This window comes from Triturus cristatus, chromosome 9 (genome assembly GCF_964204655.1).
Source record: "Triturus cristatus chromosome 9, aTriCri1.1, whole genome shotgun sequence".
Classification (NCBI taxonomy): Eukaryota; Metazoa; Chordata; class Amphibia; order Caudata; family Salamandridae; genus Triturus; species Triturus cristatus.
In genome coordinates, this window is record NC_140592.1 from 25,701,478 (window position 1) to 25,722,285 (window position 20,808).

Below are 20,808 nucleotides of genomic sequence, written 5' to 3' on the forward strand. Positions count from 1 at the left end.
AGCTGGACAACCAGGCGCGATGGCTGAACGACTACAGTGTCTTTCAGTAAATACTGATAGACTACCCAGAGTGGTGGCTGAACTACCACAGTGTAATCCAGTAAGTAAAGTTAAACTACCACAAGCTGTGGCAGAATTACATAAGGGTCATTCAGTAAGTACCACTAGACTACGCCAAGCGGTGGCTGAACTACAACAGGGTCATTCAGTATGTAAAGCTAGACTACCACAAGTGGTGGCTTAACTACTATAGTGTCATTCAATTAGTACCTATAGCCAACTATTAGCAGAAGCTTAACTACAACAGTGTCATTTAGTAAGTACAGATAGGCTTCCCCAGGTGGTGGCTGAACTACTACAGGGTCATTCAGTAAGTACTGCTAGACTACCACGAGCAGTGACAGAAGTAACACAGGGTCATTCAGTAAGTAAAGATAGACTACCATGAGCAGTGGCTGAACTACTACAGTGTCATTCAGTAAGTACTTCTAGACTATCCCCAGCTGTAGCTGAAATACTACAGTGTAATTCGGTAAGTAAAGCTAGACTATCAGGAGCGGTGGCGGAACTACTACAGGGTCATTCAGTAAGTAAAACTAGACTACCACGAGCAGTAGCTAAACTACTACAGTGTCATTCAGTTAGTACTTATAGACTACCACTAGTGGTAGTGGAACTACTACATGGTCGTTCAGTAAGTAATGCTAGACTACCACGAGCAGTGACAGAAGTAACACAGGGTCATTCAGTAAACAAAGCTAGACTACCACGAGCAGTGGCTGAACTACTACAGTGTCATTCAGTAAATAATGCTAGACTACCATGAGCATCAACAGAACTACTGCCGTGGCCTGTGCTGGTAAGAGCAGTCTGGCGGTGGGGCTGGGTGATGATCGATTTTGACAAACGACAATGTGGAAAAATTAAATATTATATGTCAAATTCCTCCCACCCAGCCCCACTGCCCCAGTGCTCATACCTGCATGGGCCGCGGCTGCTGAACTTGTACTATCCTGAGCTATGGCAGAAATACTACTGGGTCATTCAGTAATTTCATATAGACTACCATGAGCGGTGTGGGAACTACTACAGGGTCATTCAGTATTTACTGCTAGACTATCCCAAGCTGTAGCTGAATTACTACAGTGTTATTCAGTAAGTAAACCTAGACTATCATGAGCCGAAGCTAAACCACTCCAGTGCCATTCAGTAAGTACTTATAGACTACCACTAGTGGTAGCAGATCTACTACGGGGTCATGCAGTAAGTAAAGCTAGACTACCCTGGACGATGGCAGAAATACTACTGGGTCATTCAGTAATTACTTATAGAGTGCCACCAGCCATGGCTGAACTACTACAGGGTCATTCAGTGAGTAAAACTAGACTACCATGAGCGGTCGCAGAACTACTACAGGGTCATTCAGTAAGTACTGCTAGACTTCCCTGGTCGCTGATGGAACTCCTACAGAGTCATTCAGTAAGTGAAGCTAGACAACCATGAGCAGTGGCGGAACTACTTCAGGGTCATTCAGTGAGTACATGCAGACTACCACGAGCAGTGGTGGAACTACTACATGGTTATTCAGTGAGTAATTCTAGACTACCATGAACAGTGGCAAAACAGTTTCAGAATCATTCTTTAAGTACTTCTAAACTACCACAAGCAGTGGCTGAACTAATAAAAAGCAATTCAGTGAGTACTTGTAGACCACCAACATTAGTTTGAGGGCTACGACAGGGTAATTCAGTAAATACATTGAGTATTTGTCGGGCTACTAGACTAGCTGGGCTGCCACGAGCGGTGGCGGAACAACTATGGGATCATTCTGTAAGTAAAGCTTGACTACCCCATGTGGTGGCTGAACTACTACAGTGCCATTCAGTAAGTAAAGCTAGACTACCATGAGTGGTGGCAGAACTCCTTCAGGGTCATTCAGTAAGTACTGCTAGACTACCATGAATAGAGGCATAACTACTACACAGTCATTCATTAAGTACTGCTAGACTACTCTGGGCGGTGGCGGAACTACTACTGGGTAATTCAGTAAGTAAAGCTATACTTCCATAAGTGGTGGCTGAGTGTCATTCAGTAAGTACTTATAGACTACCACTAGTGGTGGCAGACCTACTACAGGGTTATTCACTAAGTAAAGATAGACCACCGAGGGTGGTCTCCGAACTACTACAGGGTCCTTCAGTGAGCACCTGCAGAATACCAGGAGCAGTGGTGGAAGTACTACAGGGTCATTCAGTGAGTAATTGTAGACTACCATGAACAGTGGCAGAACAATGTCATTCTTTAAGTACTTTTAAATTATCACAAGCAGTGGCTGAACTAATACGAAGAAATTCACTGAGTACTTGTAGACTACCACACCGGTTCATTCAGTAAATACCTTCAGTATTTGCAGGGCTACTAGACTAGGTAGACTACCATGAGCGGTGACTGAACTATTAAAAAGTCATCCAGTGAGTAAAGCTAGACTACCACAAACAGTAGTGGTCATTCAGTAAGTTCTGCTAGACTACCACGAGCGGTGGCTGAATTACTCAAGGGTCACTCACTAAGTACTGCTAAACTACCCCGAGCGGTGGCTGAACTGTTACAGGGTAATTCAGTAAGTACTGCTAGAGTACAACGAGCGGTAGCTGAACTACTGCATTAAGTATTTATAGACTACAGAAATTAGTTGCAGGACTACATGGTCATTCAATAACTACCTCTAGACTACTATGAGTAGTTGCAGAACTATTACAGGATAATTGAGCAAGTACTTCTGGACTACCATGAGCAGTGGCTGACTACAAAGTTATTCAATGAGTACCTCAACACTACCACGAGCAATGTCAGGATGAGTACAGGAAATTTAGCAAGTATTTCTGGACTACCACGAGCCATGACCTACTACTCAGTTATTCAATGAGTAGCTCATCATTGCCACTAGCAATGGCAGGACGAGTACAGGTTCTTTCAGAAAGTGCTTCTAGGCTACCACAAGTCGTGGCATGATGAATACAGGGTCATCATTCAGTACGTACTTCTAGGCTACCATGAGCAGTGGCAGGACTCCAAAAGGGCACTCACTGAGTATCAGGACTATGACAGGCCCATTCACTGAGTACCTCTAGAGTACCGCAAACAGTGGCAGGTGTAAAATAGGGTCAATTAGTGAGAACGCTTAAACCCACACAAGCACTGAGAGGGCGAAATCAGGGCCATTCTGTGAGTACCGATGGACCATAAAAAGCAGGGACGGACCTATGACAGGGCTATTTAATGTGCACTGCTAAAACACCCTAAACTTTTTTCATAAGGAGACTCTATAGTTAGGATGGAAATCACAGAATAGTAATGTGTAGGGGAAAGTAAAAAATGTTTATTAAACTTGGAAAAAGTTTGTAAAACAATTTTTATGTTAGAAATGAATGTAAATTCTATATATTTAGTTTAAACGAGAATAAAAAAACTACTAGTAACTTAATTTCAAATTAAATCTTTAATTATTTAATTACATTAAATTAAATTAAAACTATTTAGTGAAGTTTAAATTAAAATTAAATTCCCATCTAAAGTAATTTTTTTATTATGTTTTTACTATGCATGTTATCATAATTAAAAATAAGTGATGTATAGAAGTAATAAAAAATGTCAAGAGATCAAGTCCCTAAGGTAATAATATTTCATTAATTTCTGAAAAGAAATATATGGAAAAACAATGCTTTATAATGTAATTATAGCTTTGTCTTTTCTTTATGTTTATTCTTTTAATATACCTTTTACTGTCTTGGGCAGATTATACCTCAAGTCCTGATGATGATCCCGTAATGTTTGGGGATTGAAACGTCAGTAACAAACTCTGAAGACCTGTCCAAATAACAATAATTTGGAGTATACGGGCTGCATACATACTGTGTAGACTATGATACACACATTGTACATTTGTATTACCTGAGCACTGAGCACATTCTTTCTTACTCCGCTAGCACTTATATACATTAAATCTATTTTTTAATTATTTGCTATTAAAATACTGTTTTGCTCATATTTCTCTTCAGAAATTAATGGAAAATTATTACCTTAGGGACCCTTGTTCTCTTGGAATTGCTAATTAAGCAGGTCCTGATAGATTCCAATGTCTCCCTTGTGATATAAAACATAGAATTAATTGAAAGTAATTCAATGATATTTTAATAAAATTATTGTGACATTATTGTTAAATTAAGAACAGTAAATTATATGTATTTAATTCAAATTCTAATTCAAAATTTTATTTGATTCAGAACTCGACTGAGGTCAACAAATACAAATACATAATATGAAATAGTTGTATTTATACTTTTAGGACTGCTTTAAAACTCATTATAGGAATAGTAAATTAAAATAGATGAGTAAAAAATACATGAGTTTATAATTGTTAGATTTGTGCACTTTGAAAACAACTTAAAAAAAACTCTACAAAAACTTAAACAAGTTATAGCAAACAAATTCATTTTGGGGGTGACTTGCACAGCATAATTAAATCTTGAGTTAAAATAGCATTATATCTTAAGCGGATGGGTTTTATAAATCGTTGTCGATCCTCTATCAACGTCGTATTTGGACAAATTAAAAGAACGTGTAAAAGGTCTTGTACTCCACCGTTACACAAGTCACAGGTACCTGAAGAACGTTCAAGGGAATTCCATCTAGAGGAATAAACTTTTAAAGGGAGGATTCCTAATCACAGAAGAAGAATACAGCGCCCTCTGTTCTAGCTGAAACTGTAAATAGTGCTCCGGAGTTTTATATACTATTTTTCCGCAATTGTTTTGTAATACTGTGTACAATGCTCCTTCTCTAATGCACAGCTTATTCTCGGCCTCATATGTTTTAAAAAGAGCTTCAGATGCGCTGGAGACCACGCCTGCAAAAGTGCTACAGTGGATTGTGATGGCTCGAGGGCTACTTTAAGATTCCTATTAAAAGTATGTGGTACCGATTCTTCTCTAAAAGTCTCTAGTTTTAATTTATATCTTAGGGTGCTGGGAGCTGCATGTAAGAGGTTAAAAGCCCACTGTATATTAAAAACGGCCCGAGCATATATGCTCGTTAAAGAAAGCTCGAGGTGTAAGGCTTGTATGGGGACTTTCAGCAGTTTCCGTAGGATAATCCCTTCTTTCACTTTTATTGGTTGCCAGTTTTCAATCTGTATATATTCCAAGGCATAAAATAGGAAGGGTGGAAATTTCATACTTTAGACCTCCAGCAGGGATTTAAAATGTCTATTCCCAGTTGAAGAGTAGAATCTCTGTAATGCCCCAACATGGGAGTCTGCCTTTCGCCCGAGGTGCTGAAAATGAGAGCATTTTGAAGGTTATACGAAAAGAATTCGGCCCAAATAACATTCTTTCACTATCTCAATTGATTTACCTCCCAGTTTCCAGGTGAAAGGCGGAAATTTCCTTCGTCCTCTAAAAGGTAAAATGTTAGTTTTAGAGCTGTTGGGGACCAAAAAGTTTTCTTTTGCGTATCTATTTATTTCAATTAACTTTCTTTGTGGACCAATTAGGGTACGATGGAAAAATAGCCCGGTAGTTCGCTTATTTAGATGGAAAATACCAAGGGGGCGAGGAGGCATCCTTGTTTCAAACCATTCATCATGGGGATTGGATTAGTTAGGCCCCTTTTGCCCCCCATTTTGACTCTACAATATATGTATTTATATTTTTGATTATTTTAAATCATTTATTATAATTTAATATTATTTACGATGGGCTATTATTTTAAGTCCCTATCTCCATTATATTCTATAGGAGGGTGTTGAAGATCAGTGGTTGACCACGTGTAGTGCTGGACCTATTACTTGGGTACATTCATAAACGTCAGTGCTTTTTTAAGAGGGTGGAGTTGTGTAAGTCTACACTTCTGAGGAACCTTACACTTGGATTTCGTGAGTAGTCAAAAGTAGTAAAGTTACCCAAGGTGTGAGAGCCAATTACTCATGCAAATTACTCACAAGTACAATTTACCTTTGTGACAAGCCCTTGCTGTTCCGTATATGACATACCTAGAGACAATGCATTTGTTGTGAATGCTATACCTGGGGCCAGTAGGTCGCCACTCCAAGGTTCAGTTGTACTCAGTGGTGTGGCATGCGCAGTCATGTGTTTTGTCTTTGGCATCTCTTCTTGCAGTGATGGAGCAGTCTTGGACCAGGCAGATCATTATGCAACCCAATGTGATCATGTCTTAGAACAGCTGGAAGCTGTGAACCCTCAGCTGAACATCGAGGGGGAGCGGAACATCTGGATTATCAAACCTGGTGCCAAATCTCGCGGCAGAGGTAAGAATGCTGCAGGTGGTATATGGGGGGTGCCTTTGTCAGGTGGAGACATGGCCCATACACACACAGGTACAAGTTGTCAGAGGAAGAGTGACCTGTAGAAAATCAGCATGATGCTGTGCAGACCCTTGAAACTCTACTAGGGCTGAGGAAGTGCCTGGGTCCCTGTAGACTAATCCAACTTTGCAAGCCTGTGTTTGAGGATACCAGCTTTCGTTTCACATCCTGTTTACATGGAAGCAGGACATATTCTGTATGGACGTGATTTCAGAAGTATAAATTCCCAGATGATTCCACTGGTCTAAGACACAGAATCCAAGGCTTGTGGAGATGAGGAGATTTGTCAAATTTGGTCAGATGAGAAATCTAAGATTAGACCCCCAGGTCTCCTGATCCCACACTTAGCTATCTAATGACGTGGCTACCTCTTCCTGTCACCATTTGCCATCAGAGTAGGTTTGCCAGATTAATCCATTTATTCAGGGACCCTGTCTTCCACTTCTGAATTTTCATTTCACAATCTAATACATTCTAAGTCGTGCACCATGGTTCACCTCCATTGAACATTCTGCCCTAAGGTTGTAGACGATGGTGGTTTAGAGAATCAACATCTCAAATGAAATATGGTGTTCCTCATGACATGGGCTCACCTGGTAGTGTTTCTTGCTCACTTTCATAAACACCATAACAGTTCCATTTTAAACCTCTTCTATTTTTATTCTAAGGTTGCTTTCAAGGTCTTTTATCTCTTTTTAAAAAAATTTGAAGCGCTGAGACGCGCACAAATGTTGGCATGGTGTCTGTTTACCATCTAGCCTGGCATATTTAACAGTATTCAGTTATAGGTTCTGCCATAACATTATGGACGCCCACTGTACTAGCTTACATGTTTTTATTCTTCATAGTTATACTTACTTACATACTGCCCGATATGTTGACCGGCACGTAGGGCAGCAGTGAAGGACCTCCACTTCTGTCTGTCTTATGCAAGTTTCTGTAAGTTGCCCCAGCTGTGGTTAAGGGTCTTCATTTCTGTTTACACAGTTCACCTCCAGTGTTTCTTTGGCCCGCCTCTCTTCCAGTGGCCTTCTGGGGTCCATTGGAGAGCTGCTGTTGTGATGGAGTCTTGTTCTCTTCTGATGGTGTGTCCTGTCTGTCTCCATCTTTTTCTCCTAATGATGGTGTCCATGCTCTCTTGCGTGCATCTGGTGAGCGATTCCTGGTTGGCGATAGTTCATGGCCAGAACATGCACAGGATTCTTCTCAGTCTACCGGTGTGGCCGGCTGACAGTTTGGTGATGTCGCTCTTCGGCATACGCCAGCTTTCTGGTCCCGACAGGAGTGTGCATAGAACGCAGCTCCTGTAGAGCCTCAGCGTGGTGTTGGCGCTGTGCTGAGATGACCTTTTCACACTGTTCGGCATCCTGAAGGCATGCCTGGCCTTGTTCAGTCTGCTCTAGATGTCACTGCTTGCCCCTCCATCATGTCTGGTTGTACCGCTTAGGTAGGTCGTGTTTATAGTCATACAAGTTATAGGAACAAATAATCAATATGTGAATTGAGATGACACATTTGTCGCCTCCCTGTTTAGGCTTGTTGATGCTTTAGGATATGTAAGTACAGTTTTGTTTTATAAATAAAGAGATACGATCGGTGATCAGATACTATAAAAACCTAGATGTGACAATAGGTTAGAAGGACTTCACACTAGGACCATCCATCCAAAGGTCACGCCAGTTTGCGCTGCCAACCAGACTCAGTCAGGGGCAACTTTGAGAGCAGTGCAGAAAAGTGGTCTTCAGCCCAGCAGTGTTTTTCGCTCCTAGGCAAAGCTGTGATAGAGAATAGCTCAGTTGATATTTTCGCATCGAAAACAGATATGCCTTGTGATCCATCTTCAGAAAAGTGACTCACAGGCTTGCTATATTTAGTGCTTTCGTGAAAGTTTAGCATAGCACCTAGAAATAGCTTTAGGGAGTTAGGATGTTAAGCACTCGCTAACCATGTTACAAATGCTCTTGCTGGTTCACTGAACAAGGCATGCACCGCTACCCTCCCTTTTGCATCCTGTATGGTCACCGTTCCTATTTTATGCACTACTCTAGGATTTTAAAATAAACCTTTTGAAGTATCTCTCCTGTTAGAGCTATTTTGAGTGTGCTATTCATTGACAATAGAGGGTTTGGTGTTCCACTGTGTCCCTGAACTAATCTTGCAGGACTGAACATTACCAGAAACCCTTCCTGCGCATGATTGCTCAGTGGGTTGTGTATGTGTTGCTGTCTGATTGGATTTCTAAATCGTATTGGTGCATTGACTGAGTATTTATGCAAGAAGGTTGGAAATCCTACTTCTGATGCTCTGGGCGACGGGCGGGGGGGGGGGGCAGATCGTAGTAACACCTTGCTGAATGTTAGCGGCTCCCTCAGAGTATGTTCTGTCATCATTCTGGACTTGTTGTCCTTCCGTCTCTTGTTTCCCTTCTTTCTGATTGACACATTTCTTCGAGGGCGAGAATCCTCCCAAAGTAGCCCTATTTCATGAATCGATTGCCCACTTTCTTTTGCAGGCATCATCTGCATGGACCGCCTGGAGGAGATGCTGAAGCTGGTTGATGGTGATGCCATGATTGTGAAAGACGGCAAGTGGGTGGTGCAGAAGTACATCGAGAGACCGCTGCTCCTCTTTGGCACAAAGTTTGACCTGCGGCAGTGGTTCCTGGTGACCGACTGGAACCCACTGACCATCTGGTTCTACCGAGAGAGCTATATCCGCTTTTCCACACAGCCATTCTCACTGGAGAATCTCGACACGTAAGTGAAAGAGAAAAGTCAAGTTGTACAGTACACACTGAGTGCAGTTTTGGAAATTTACTCTAAATGTATACACACACCTATGGCAGGACATTTGCAACTAAGTTTTCTAAAGCCACACTCAGGACCTAATTTATAATTTGATGTACGAAGTTTACTCCATCGGGATGTCAGAGGACAGCACCGCTCTCATCCCGATAGACGTACACCTGCCAAATGTAGAGTTGTCTACCAGCTCTGCGGACATCTCTCTACATTGACAAGGACCTCTGTGATATTGGTTCCTGTCAATGTAGGAAAAGTTTGATGAATGGTACTATCAGCCACGGTTGCAGCCGTCAAACTTTTAAAAAGACTTTTGTTTTTAAAAAACAGAAAATTTGTGCCCCCCCCCACATCCTGGGTGTGAAGGTCATTATTGGTTTTTTCCTGTCCCTTACCACTAAGTTTTTCCTGGTGGTGAAAGTGAGGAACAACAAGACTTGACACTGTCCACCATAAAAAGTGTGCCTGGTATAAAGTCTCTTCTCTGATAGCTCCAACTTTGTCGGGCCATCAGAGGAGGTATTCTGTGGACAGAGCCCACTGGGGCTCTTTCGACAGAATACTTACGGTTCACCTGACTCTAAATGAGGCGGGTGGACAGAGCGTTTGGGGATAGGGTACTTTGTCACATTTGCGAAGGAGCGCCTTGTCCACCTAACTCTAAATCAGGGCAACAGTTCATATTCTTGGCTGAAACCCTTAAGTGAATAGTAGAAGAAATATAACAGGTAGAAATTAAGCAAAGTGAGACATATGTAGAATAAATTATGTTTTGAGTTTCTCTCGGATACTTACTAGCCCCGTCCTGCTTGTGTCTACCTCTTTGGCTCTATTGTTCAAGCCATGAACCTCTTGGGATTGTGCGAGTGGTTCACGTAAAAAGTGAAGTGTCCATGTACCAGCATGCTTTGTCTTGTGAGAGAGCCTTGATGTTCACAGCTAAAGCAGCATTATGTTATTATGCTCTTCTCTTTCTAGCTCTATCCATCTCTGCAATAACTCAATTCAGAAGCACTTTGAGAACTCCATGAAGCGACACCCCCAGGTCCCTGCAGACAACATGTGGTCAAGTGAGCAGTTCCGGGTCTATCTGCAGGAGCAGGAGTCTCGGGATGTCTGGACGGAGGTCATCGTCCCAGGCATGAGGGCCGCCGTGATCAATGCCATGCAGACTGCACAGGACGTGGTGGAGTTCCGCAAGAACAGCTTTGAGTTGTATGGCGCGGACTTCATGTTTGGTGAGAACTTCCACCCCTGGCTGATTGAGATCAATGCCAGTCCAACCATGGCACCATCCACAGCGGTGACAACCAGGCTGTGCGGGAGCGTGCAAGAAGATACTCTACGAGTGGTGATCGATCGCAAGCAAGATCGCAACTGTGACATAGGAGGCTTCGAACTGATATTCAAGCAGGCAAGTATCCTTGGAGGAATATTCTCAGAAAACGGCACCCTCTTTTTACATCTTTTGAGCAAAACATCTGTCTCTATTGCTCCCCTAACTCTATCCAATCCCAATATATCTGCTCACGTGGTAACCGTCGCTCAATAACATCAATATTTCTTTCAGTTCATAACTTAGCAGTCCTTGTTATCCACTGTCTTATTTTAAGGACCCTATACCATCCTTCCTAACCAGCACCCTCTTGTCCTGGCTTTGAATCATCAATCCATGCATCCAGTGCACAGGGCTAGCTGTTCTTTAGCACCGCAACTATCCGTGTCCAACTCCAGCTGCCCTTTGCTTATTCCTATACTCAGATTCATCCCAGTTATGTCTAACTAACCAACCTCTCCACAGTCATGTTCTAGCTTTCCTTAACCATGCTACCTACCTCTGGGTCTGTTCTGGCGGGTCCTTCGCATGTACCTGTCCACTGTCCCATCCTTGATATGTTTTCTGTTCTTCTTCAGGGTGTTAACCACCCTGTCTATAAGCAGCCATTGGCTCAGTTCTATCTGTCATGTTACCTCTGAACTACCATCACTTGCATTTGTGTATTTGTTTTTTGTTCATTTTGTAATTTAATAATTAAGAAGTTGTTTTTATAAGCCTGCATGTTGGCATTGGGTATCTTCAGAGCGCTGTCAGATAAAGAAATACAGCTTGATTGCTGGAAGGGCACGTGAGTGTCCTCAGTCTTGGCACAGATTCTCTACCTGCTCGCCTGTGTTACGACTCCAGGTCGGAACAGGAAGCAGGCAGCCAGGCTCTCACCCCTAAGCCAATCACAATGCTGCAGCTCAGCGTTGTGATTGGTCTGAGCGCCGTGGCATGGCGCTCAGCCAGGGGCTGGAGGAGTGAGCATGTTCTCCATGCAGGCTGTTATGCAGCCTGCATAGAGAACAGGGAAGTGTGCATGACTGTTTTGGGCTGCCCGAGAGGGCCGACCAAACAGTCATTGCACACAGGAGTGTTCTACCATTCCTCCCCTCGCCAAAAGTATGACCTTGAGGCAGCATCATTAAGGTGCACAGCCGTACAGGTACCTGTCAGGGCAGGGTGCCATGTGGGTGCATTATGGCTGCTGGAGAGACTCAATGAGCACAGGATGTGAGCTGGGTGGGGCAGCATTGGGTGTTATGCTGCATCAGATGAGATTCCCTCCAAAAAAGAATTCTTTAATACAGTGGTTCTTAACCTTTTGACTTCTGTGGACCCCCACTTGATCATTAATGGAACCCGGGAACCCCCACTGAATCATTATTGGAATCTGGGGACCCCCCCACTGAGTCAGAACTGGAAGCCAGGGACCCTGGCCAAAGCATTGCGGATGATTTGAACCGCAAAACAATACACACAAAAATACAGAAAAAGCATTCATCAAACAAATACACAAATGATGCTGCATTTTATTTAATTTGCAAACACTTATAAATAAATAAAAATCTAAATGTTATTTTTATAGAAAGGTTGGAGCTTTTCTAAATTCAGTTGAAGCAGCTCATCGCCCATACTACATTCTGTTCGATGCACGTGTACTGCTCCCACAAATCAATCCGGCATTACTAATTTAATTTTTAGCACCCAATTTCATATTCCTAAACACATTTACTGTACGTTTTAAATTTTTCAATTGTACATTTAGCTTCTTTATTTGTATACACTTTATTAATCTGTTAATAATATTTTATTTTCTAACTAGTCGCAGACCCCCTGAGGAGGCTTTGTGGACCCCAGGGGTCCCCGGACCACAGGTTGGGAATCACTGCTTCAATACAATTTGTCTTTCTAAAACCCTTTTAGGTAATGAACTTTGCTCTACAAATGACCATAATTTATGAAACAGTGAGCCCTTTGTATTACTGCATGGGTTTACTTACTGTTTCAATCAATCAATCAGGATTTATAAAGTGTGGCTAATCACCTGACATGGTATCCAAGCGCTTGCAAGTCCTAGAGGCTTATTCAAACAGCTAGGTCTTGAGGGCCATTTGGAATTCCGCAAGTGAGGTGATGGTGTGGAGTTGTGTGGGGAGGCTGTTTCAAGTCTTTGTTGCGATGTGGGAGAAAAAGTGCCCTCCACTTCTGCTTCAGTAGATGCGGAGAGTAAGGGCAAGGGAAAGGGAGGCGGAGTGTAGTCTTCTCAACGGTTGATGGAAATTCAGGCGGTGGTTAATGTATGCGGGTCCTTGGTTGTGCAGAGCCTTCTGTGCGTGGGTCAGCAGCTTGAATTGGCATCTCTTCTGTATGGGGAGCCAGTGGAGCTGCCGGAGGTGGGGGTGTGATGTGGGTTAATCGGGGAAGGCAGAGGATGAGCCTGGCTGTGGCGTTCTGTATGGTCTGAAGTCTCTGGAGGAGGTGTGTAGCGATTCCTACATAGAGGGTGTTGCCATAGTCCAGCTGATTGGTGATGAGGGCCCTTGTCGCAGTGTATCTCGTGTGTAAGGGTAGTCACTTGAAGATCTTACGTAGCATGCGCAGAGTGAGGTGCAGACGGAGGAGACGGTGTTGATCTGTGGTTTCATGGTGGGCTTGTTGTCCGTGATGATTCCGAGGTTTCTGGCATGGTCGGAGGGAGTAGGTGTGGGTTCGGGGTCTGATGGTCACCAGGAGTCATTCCATGTGTTGCTGCTGTTGCCAAAGATCAGTACTTCCGTCTTGTCTGTGTTCAGCTGCAGGCAGTTCTTCATCCAGTCGGCGACGTGTGTCATGCATCTGTAGAAGTTGGTTCTGATTGTGGTAGGGTCGTCGGTGAGTGAGTGGATGAGTTGAGTGTTGATTGTGTAGGAAATTATGTTGAGACCGTGGGATCTGACGATGTTGGCCAGCGGGGTCATATATGTATTGAAGAGCATGGGGCTGAGGGATGAGCGTGGGGGACACTGCAGGTGATCTCCTTGGGTCCAGTGTTGAATGGTGGGAGGTGGATCCTCTGGGTTCGTCCAGTGAGGAAGGAATTGATCTATGTGAGCATGTCCCCTTGGATGCCGATGTGATGGAGTATTTCTATCAGCGTTTGGTGGGATACAGTGTTGAAGGCTGCCGAGAGGTCGAGGAGGGTTCAGATGTGATCAGGACAGTTTACGTGCTGTGATTGCTGCTGAAGTTTAGTGTGTAAAACCCTTACTGGTAGCGTTCTGTCAACATCCATGGGCAGGGTTTGTCTCCAGTATTCCCCATCACAAAGGTGCCCTTATAGTGGACCATGTCCAGCGATGACTAACCTCCATGAGAGTTCATTTCTGGTTCTGTGGACAACCTTAGAGAAGACAAAAGGTCTTGTACTGGAGAGTCGGGCACCTCCATAGCTTCTTCCTTTACAGCACATTTCAGCAGAACTTGGTTCAAGGGCCAGGAGATGTTTGCCAATTCAACTTATAGAGGCTTTTCCTAGAAAGCCAGGAACATATTTATCACAGTGTTGCGTCACCCTTGCGCTGCACGGGGGAGGGGTGCAATGGAGACGCACCAATAAAGTCAGATTTGCTTGGCTTGATAAATCTGGAATAACGCAAGGCGGCTCAAATCCCTGCCTTGAGGCACTCTGCCCCATGGGTGGAGCGTGGGCGTTCCTATACATCTACCCATGGAGTTTGGTGCATTTTCAGATTTACCGTGAGCGGTAGACCTGAGAATGCATCAAAACACTGGCCCTTCCCAGGGTAGGCGTCACGAAGAGAAATACCTTTATTTCTTCGAATTCTTTCCTCTTTCTACTTGTGCTGCATTTGTCAAAAGAGGAAAATGCTTCAGGGGATTGTTTTTGTACAGGAAGGTGTCCCTCCCTCCACCAAATGAATCCGGCTTACAACTGAGGCACCCTTGCACCATGATGCAAGGGTGCCTGTATTGGCGCTAGGCACCAGCACAAGGAAAGACAGGAATGCACCGTATAATGTTAAATACAGCACATTTCTGCCCTTTCACGCAGCGCAGCAAGGTGGCTCGCTGTGTTGCACTGTGTGAAAGATTGATAAATGTGGCCCCAGAGTCTCTGATGGTCTTCAAATACTGCTGTGGATAAGCTTAGGGTGTCATGAAGAGACCCTTGAGGGGGAGCAGCTGTGACAACCTGGAGCAAGGAGCAATAGCATATTATAGTTGAGACACCAGAATACACACATATTACCATATATGTTAAAGATACTACAGAGCCGGAAATAATGGCTTTCCAGTTATATTTAAGTTGGTGTTTGTAATGGAAATTCCTTTTTTGTTTGTTCTAATAAACTTGGACCTATTTAAGAAGTCTGCTTAAAAATAGGCAAAAACTTGGTGCTTGCAGTTCAGATTGCAGGTTCAAAGTTAGTTCAAAGTTTTGTGCACATTGCTTGGGGGTAGATGAGATAGATTCATATGATCCATAAGTGCCAGCACTGATTTTAAGCCCACCAGGATATTTTTATTTTTTTTGTTTACCAAAAACTGTTGAACAGAGTCCAGAACCAAACTTAACATCATGCAAAACTTTCATCTGAATGAGTCCTTTTTTTTGCATTGTTGTGAATCCGTTAGAGAGATTTTTCAATAGCTAGTTGGGCCTTTAAGAATCCATTTGATGTGTATTTAGACCATTAGTTTCACAAACCTTTTCCAGAGAGAAAGTCCTTCAATAGAAGTAGAAGCAGAGAGGCCATGTGAAAGGGCCTGTGTCAGTCTTACCCCTGCTGTGAGGCAGGTGTAAGATATTCATGAAATGGTGTCCTAGAAGTGGTGCACTGAAATCGTATAAATTTCAATGCGCCACTTCTACGAGGCTTTTTGTGGGGGAACGCCCACCCTGCATACATTATACCTGACGCACGTATAATGTAGCGCAGGCGTTTACAAAAAGACACATCTGCCTAGATGCATCACTTTGTAAATAGGGCGCAACATGGCACATTTTCTACGCCGCTGAGGCATCACAAAAAGTGACACAACGGCGGCATAAAAGTGTTGCAAGGCCTCATAAATCAGCCCCCTTGTGTTTTGTGTGGAAACACCCAAGCATCACCCATGGAACGCCTCCCTCGGGCATACTAATGCGATGCAGTAATTTGAGCTGCGTTGTGCTACTCTGGATTTATCAAGCCACTCAGGGTCATACAAGCGGGCCTGGCACGGCTTGATAATTCTCATCTTGAGGATTGCGTTGCTTTTGCACCCGTTACGTGGTGCAAAAGCGTTGCAACCCCTTGATGAATGTGGCCCTGGATGTGCCCAGTATTAGGAAGGCAGCCCTTTATCCACACTTTCATCCAAGCCATGTTTCAGAGACCCTGTTCCCAGTGCCTACTGGATAAATGGTGTGACCTTGGCTGCGCACCATGTGCAGGCTTCCCTCTGTACTCAGGACAGAATGTTGTGTTAGGCCATGCCCTTCACCCTATACGCATGCCTGTAATGACAACCAGACAGAGCCTTCGACTGTGCTAAGGGGTCTGTGGGCACAAGGGAAGGGCTTCATGAACTGCACCCCACCCTGCTTGCTGGGTACAACCCTTGAACTTGCCCAGTGGGCAATGACCATATTGCTTGGCTGTTGGTTATGCCCTTTGGTCATACCTCAGCCCCCCAGTGCCAGCTGGAGAGAGAACTCAGACAACATTTTTTTACTTCTGGCTGATCAGTAGTTCTCAATGGAGAATGCAAAGTCGGAGCCCCTATAACCTCCTGCGCTCCCCTCTCCCACGCATGCACCCCACTGTCCAAAATTAAATGTAGGTGGGCATAGACTATTTTGGAGTTTGACAGTTTGTTTTCGAAAAAGTCCAAGTTATAAACATTCCAAACAATCTTTGGAACTCTGGCTGCAGCACTACCCGGAGACAGAAGCTGTTCATGAGTGGACCCCATAAGTATAGCAACGCAAAGGGAGGATTATATTTAGGAGTAATTTAGGCCTAGAGGTAGAGGTAGGATTACGTTTAGGAGTTGAATAAGGTTTAGGGCTAGGAGCAGGGGCCTGTTAGGAAGTAGCTTTAGGTACAGAGGGATGATAGAGGTAGGTTTAGGGTTAGGGTTAGGGTTAGGAGAAGGGTAAGGTAGGGTTTGTGGTATAGAGTTTGGAGAAGGGGTGCGGTTACGGAGTGGCTTTAGGCGCACAGATATAAGTTTAGGGGTAATGTTATGGTTGGGGCATGATAGTGTTAGTAATAAAGAGGCTGGGGAAAAGGCACAGTTAGGGGCTAGGTTAAGGTTCTGTATAGTAGGTTTTAATTGTAAAGTGAGTGTTTGGGCTACGAGCAGAGACACGGTTACAGGGTCGCTTTAGATGCAGAGATATACGTTTTGGGGTAAAGTAATGGTTGGGGCAGGGTAGGGTTAGTGGTTTAGAGTTTGGAGCAGGGGCACAGTTAGGGGCTAGGTTTAGGTGCAAAGAGTTGTTTTGGGGGTAAGATTCTTTGTTAGGGATAGCAGCAGGGACACAGTTGGGGGTGACTTTAGGTGCAGAGGTATGGATTTAGGGACAAAGTTATCTTTGGGGCGGGGTAAGTTAGTAGTATAGAGTCTGTAGACGGGCACAGTTGGGTACTAGGTCTTGGTGCAGAGGGTAGGTTTAAGTGTAAAGTGAGTGTTTGGGCTACGAGCAGAGACACGGTTACAGGGTCGCTTTAGATGCAGAGATATAAGTTATGGGGTAAAGTTATGGTTGGGGCAGGGTAGGGTTAGTGGTTTAGAGTTTGGAGCAGGGGCACAGTTAGGGGCTAGGTTTAGGTGCAAAGAGTTGTTTTGGGGGTAAGATTCTTTGTTAGGGATAGCAGCAGGGACACAGTTGGGGGTGACTTTAGGTGCAGAGGTATGGATTTAGGGACAAAGTTATCTTTGGGGCGGGGTAAGTTAGTAGTATAGAGTCTGTAGACGGGCACAGTTGGGTACTAGGTCTTGGTGCAGAGGGTAGGTTTAAGTGTAAAGTGAGTGTTTGGGCTACGAGCAGAGACACGGTTACAGGGTCGCTTTAGATGCAGAGATATCAGTTATAGGGTAAAGTTATGGTTGGGGCAGGGTATGGTTAGTGGTTTAGAGTTTGGAGCAGGGGCACAGTTAGGGGCTAGGTTTAGGTGCAAAGAGTTGTTTTGGGGGTAAGATTCTTTGTTAGGGTTAGCAGCAGGGACAGAGTTGGGAGTGACTTTAGGTGCAGAGCTATGGATTTAGGGGCAAAGTTATCTTTGGGGCGGGGTTGGTTAGTAGTATAGAGTCTGTAGACGTGCACAGTTGGGGACTAGGTCTTGGTGCAGAGGGTAGGGTTAGGAGTAAAGTTAGGGTTCAGGCTATGAGCATGGGCACGGTTATGGGTAGCTTAAGGTGCAAAGATATAAGTTTAGGGGGAAAAGTCCTGGTTGGGGTAGGGTAGGGTTAGTGGTAAAGAGTTGGCAACAGGGGCACTGTACGGGGCTAGGTGAGATCTGAGGGCAGGTTTAGAGGTATAGATGTAGGGGCTGGTTGGGTTTAGGGTATATATGAGGGTCTACAGTCATACCTTTTCACCTTAGGTTTATCCTATAGAAGGAACACTTCCATATTGTGGAGCTGTTTACGGACTGTACAAACAGCCAGTCTCTCTTCACCTCCCTGTGGGTGGAGTCTACCCGTTATACTTCTGTCTCAATAGCACCAACTAAATGTTCTACAGAACATGTATGTAGACTTCATAGCAATGCGTGAATCTTATGTGATCCCAGGAAAGTGCGGAAGAGCGACAGATCGAGGTGTAGCCCGGGGGTCTTCAACCTTTTCTGCAGTGAGAGCTACTTCTGATCAGTGAAAATCATCACAAGCTTCTAAAGGCCGAGCAACGTGTGCATTGTTACCAGACGCCCCCACGCCTGGCTAGATTGACTTTAAATCTAATTTCCTTGGCACCATAAACTAAGATTTAAACACAATACTTAGAGCTCCCAACCTAAACACAATGATAAGAACGACCCCCGATTCGGGTAGTTACCGTGCTTCAAGATCTTTCAATTAACAACCGCCACTGAAATAATAATTATAATGCAGCTCAATTAAAAATATATAGAAGAAAATAGATCTTACGTTCATTATGATACTGCATGATGCCATCTAACGCCGTGTCATCTGAGAGGGCACTCCTGAAGAAGTTATGATAGTGGTCACAGTGCGCGGCAGTCAGCCTGGTGCAAACCTTTGCTGCTTGTTGGCGATTCTATTCTGATTGCTCCCTTTGCTTTTGTCTTGGTGTCAGTAGCATTGCTTTGTTCTTGTTCAACTAATAAAGATGCTGAAGGATCTTCTCTCCTTCTACCTTTTTCTTAGTGTCACCAAAAAACAAACCTGATTTGTTCTTGTTCTACTAGCAACATCTCTGTTCTTTCTGTCTTTCGCCTGACTTTTCAGCGGTACAATAAATTGACTCTTCAAAGACCTTCAACCACTTTGAATCAGCGCCTGGATACCCTAACGGGTGATAAGTTGCGCTTTACAAATCCAGTTTGATTGATTGATTAGTAATGGAAATATCTCTAAAGCTACTGAACATATTAACACTGAATCATGCCATGTCCAGTATGATTCAGTGCAGCATTTCTTGGGTTAGTGTAGAGTGAAATTATAAAATATGAAATGCTATACAGCGTGCATGATGTCACCTCGCAGACGCTGGATGGTGAGTCCAACAGGCCCTTTCATCCTGCATGACCACCACCTGCAGTGCCTCTTCCTCAGTTTCTTTCAAGAGGCCAAACGGTTTGTTCAGAAGCCCACCTCGTTTTCTGAACAGGTACTTCCAAAGCTGTAGTTTGAGAGTCACTGATGATGTCACTTCCAGGGCAGTGCTAAGAGACAAGGAATGAAATGGTTTGCATGTAAAATGTACAATTACATGTATTCTTTATGAGAAAATCAGAGTAAATTTCCCCTCCTTTTCTCCCAGGCTGCAGTGGACGTGCCCCAGTACGTGGGGATCAACCTTATGGTGGAAGGTTCAACTGTCAGGAAACCACATGCTCTATGCCAACGGAATACTGTCGGCCAAAGTGTCGGTGTGGGGAGTATACGAACCCAGCGGTACAGCTACAAAGCCTCAGCTGCCTACACAACCGCCATGACTGGACCTCAACACAACAACAAGCACACCTCCACTGCTCCTCTGGGCTCCTCTCTACCTTTCGGCAAGTCCGCTGTGGTTATGAGAGACCACCGACCCACCCCAAGAGTCAAGACTGCTGCCCCAGGGAAAGAGAATAAAGCCAAAATGGAGTCTGAGCCTAAGACCTCAGCAGAGGCCATGGAGCACCTGAAACCCACGGGCAAGGTGGGATCCCAGAGGAGAGAGGAAATAACATTACCTCATGGCACAGCAGTATTCAAGGGTGACATCCTGGGGCCACCCCGGCTACGCATGCTGACGGCACCTAAGCTTACCCAAAGAAGCCCCATGGAGAAACCACCAAAGCTGAAAGTCTCACAGGCACCCAGAGACGCCTGCTGCTTAGGGGTGAGGTTTGCCAGCTTGGACACAGGAGACTTCCAAGTGCTGAAGAAGGCCCGGTGTACAGGTAAGAAGCCGCAAACACCAAACACACGTGCACTCACATTGGGCGGACCTCCAAGAAAGAAGAGAGCCACTAGAATCAATTGTACGCCTGTGCCGGAGCTGCAGACCAGACGTTTGCAAACCGCTCCGCGCAGAGCGACCCGGCCGACAACCACACCTGCTCTTGCATCCTCGAAAAAGGCAGTGTCCAGACCCACTACAGTTAGCTCAGTGCCGTCGGAGCGCATTGTTGACTCTGACACCCTACTGTAAGGAAAGGAAGCTACTTTTCATCATCGTGCAGCTCCCCAAAGGCCATTGTGTTCACTGAGAAGTTTTAATAAAATGTATTTATTATTAAGACCAGCCTGTGTGATTACAATTTTGAAAACTAGGCTAAGTCAGAGGGCATCATGAGAGGATTCTGTATTTAATGTTGAGGTTAAATTGCTAATTGTGCCAGACGTTACCTTTCTATAAGGCCCCAGACTGGGGTTTTGGAGAAAGTAACACCTTGAAGATCACAGACATTAATTTATGAAGACCTTTCCTGTGTGTTGAAAATGCAAAGCATTATCAGAATTAAAAATGAAGGGCTTAACTAACCCCTGTTGCAATTGCTGTAGAATATACTACAACCCTCTGCGATGACAATGATAGCGAGAAAGCCCAGTGTTGCATGTTGAGAGCATCTGTGTAGCGC

The 20,808-nt window shown here is 44.3% G+C and overlaps 1 protein-coding gene across 2 annotated transcripts in view; it reads left to right on the forward strand.

Moving 5' to 3' along the window:
• The window catches only part of TTLL3 (tubulin tyrosine ligase like 3), a 191,990-nt gene that overhangs the window by 158,212 nt on the left and 12,970 nt on the right, over window positions 1-20,808 (forward strand). For both annotated transcript variants that reach the window (XM_085624279.1, XM_085624280.1), the window contains 4 exons: window positions 6,177-6,325; window positions 8,895-9,138; window positions 10,162-10,597; window positions 19,503-20,127. In XM_085624279.1, coding sequence (XP_085480405.1) covers window positions 6,177-6,325; window positions 8,895-9,138; window positions 10,162-10,597; window positions 19,503-20,127 — 1,454 coding nt within the window. The remainder of the gene's footprint in view (window positions 1-6,176; window positions 6,326-8,894; window positions 9,139-10,161; window positions 10,598-19,502; window positions 20,128-20,808) is intronic.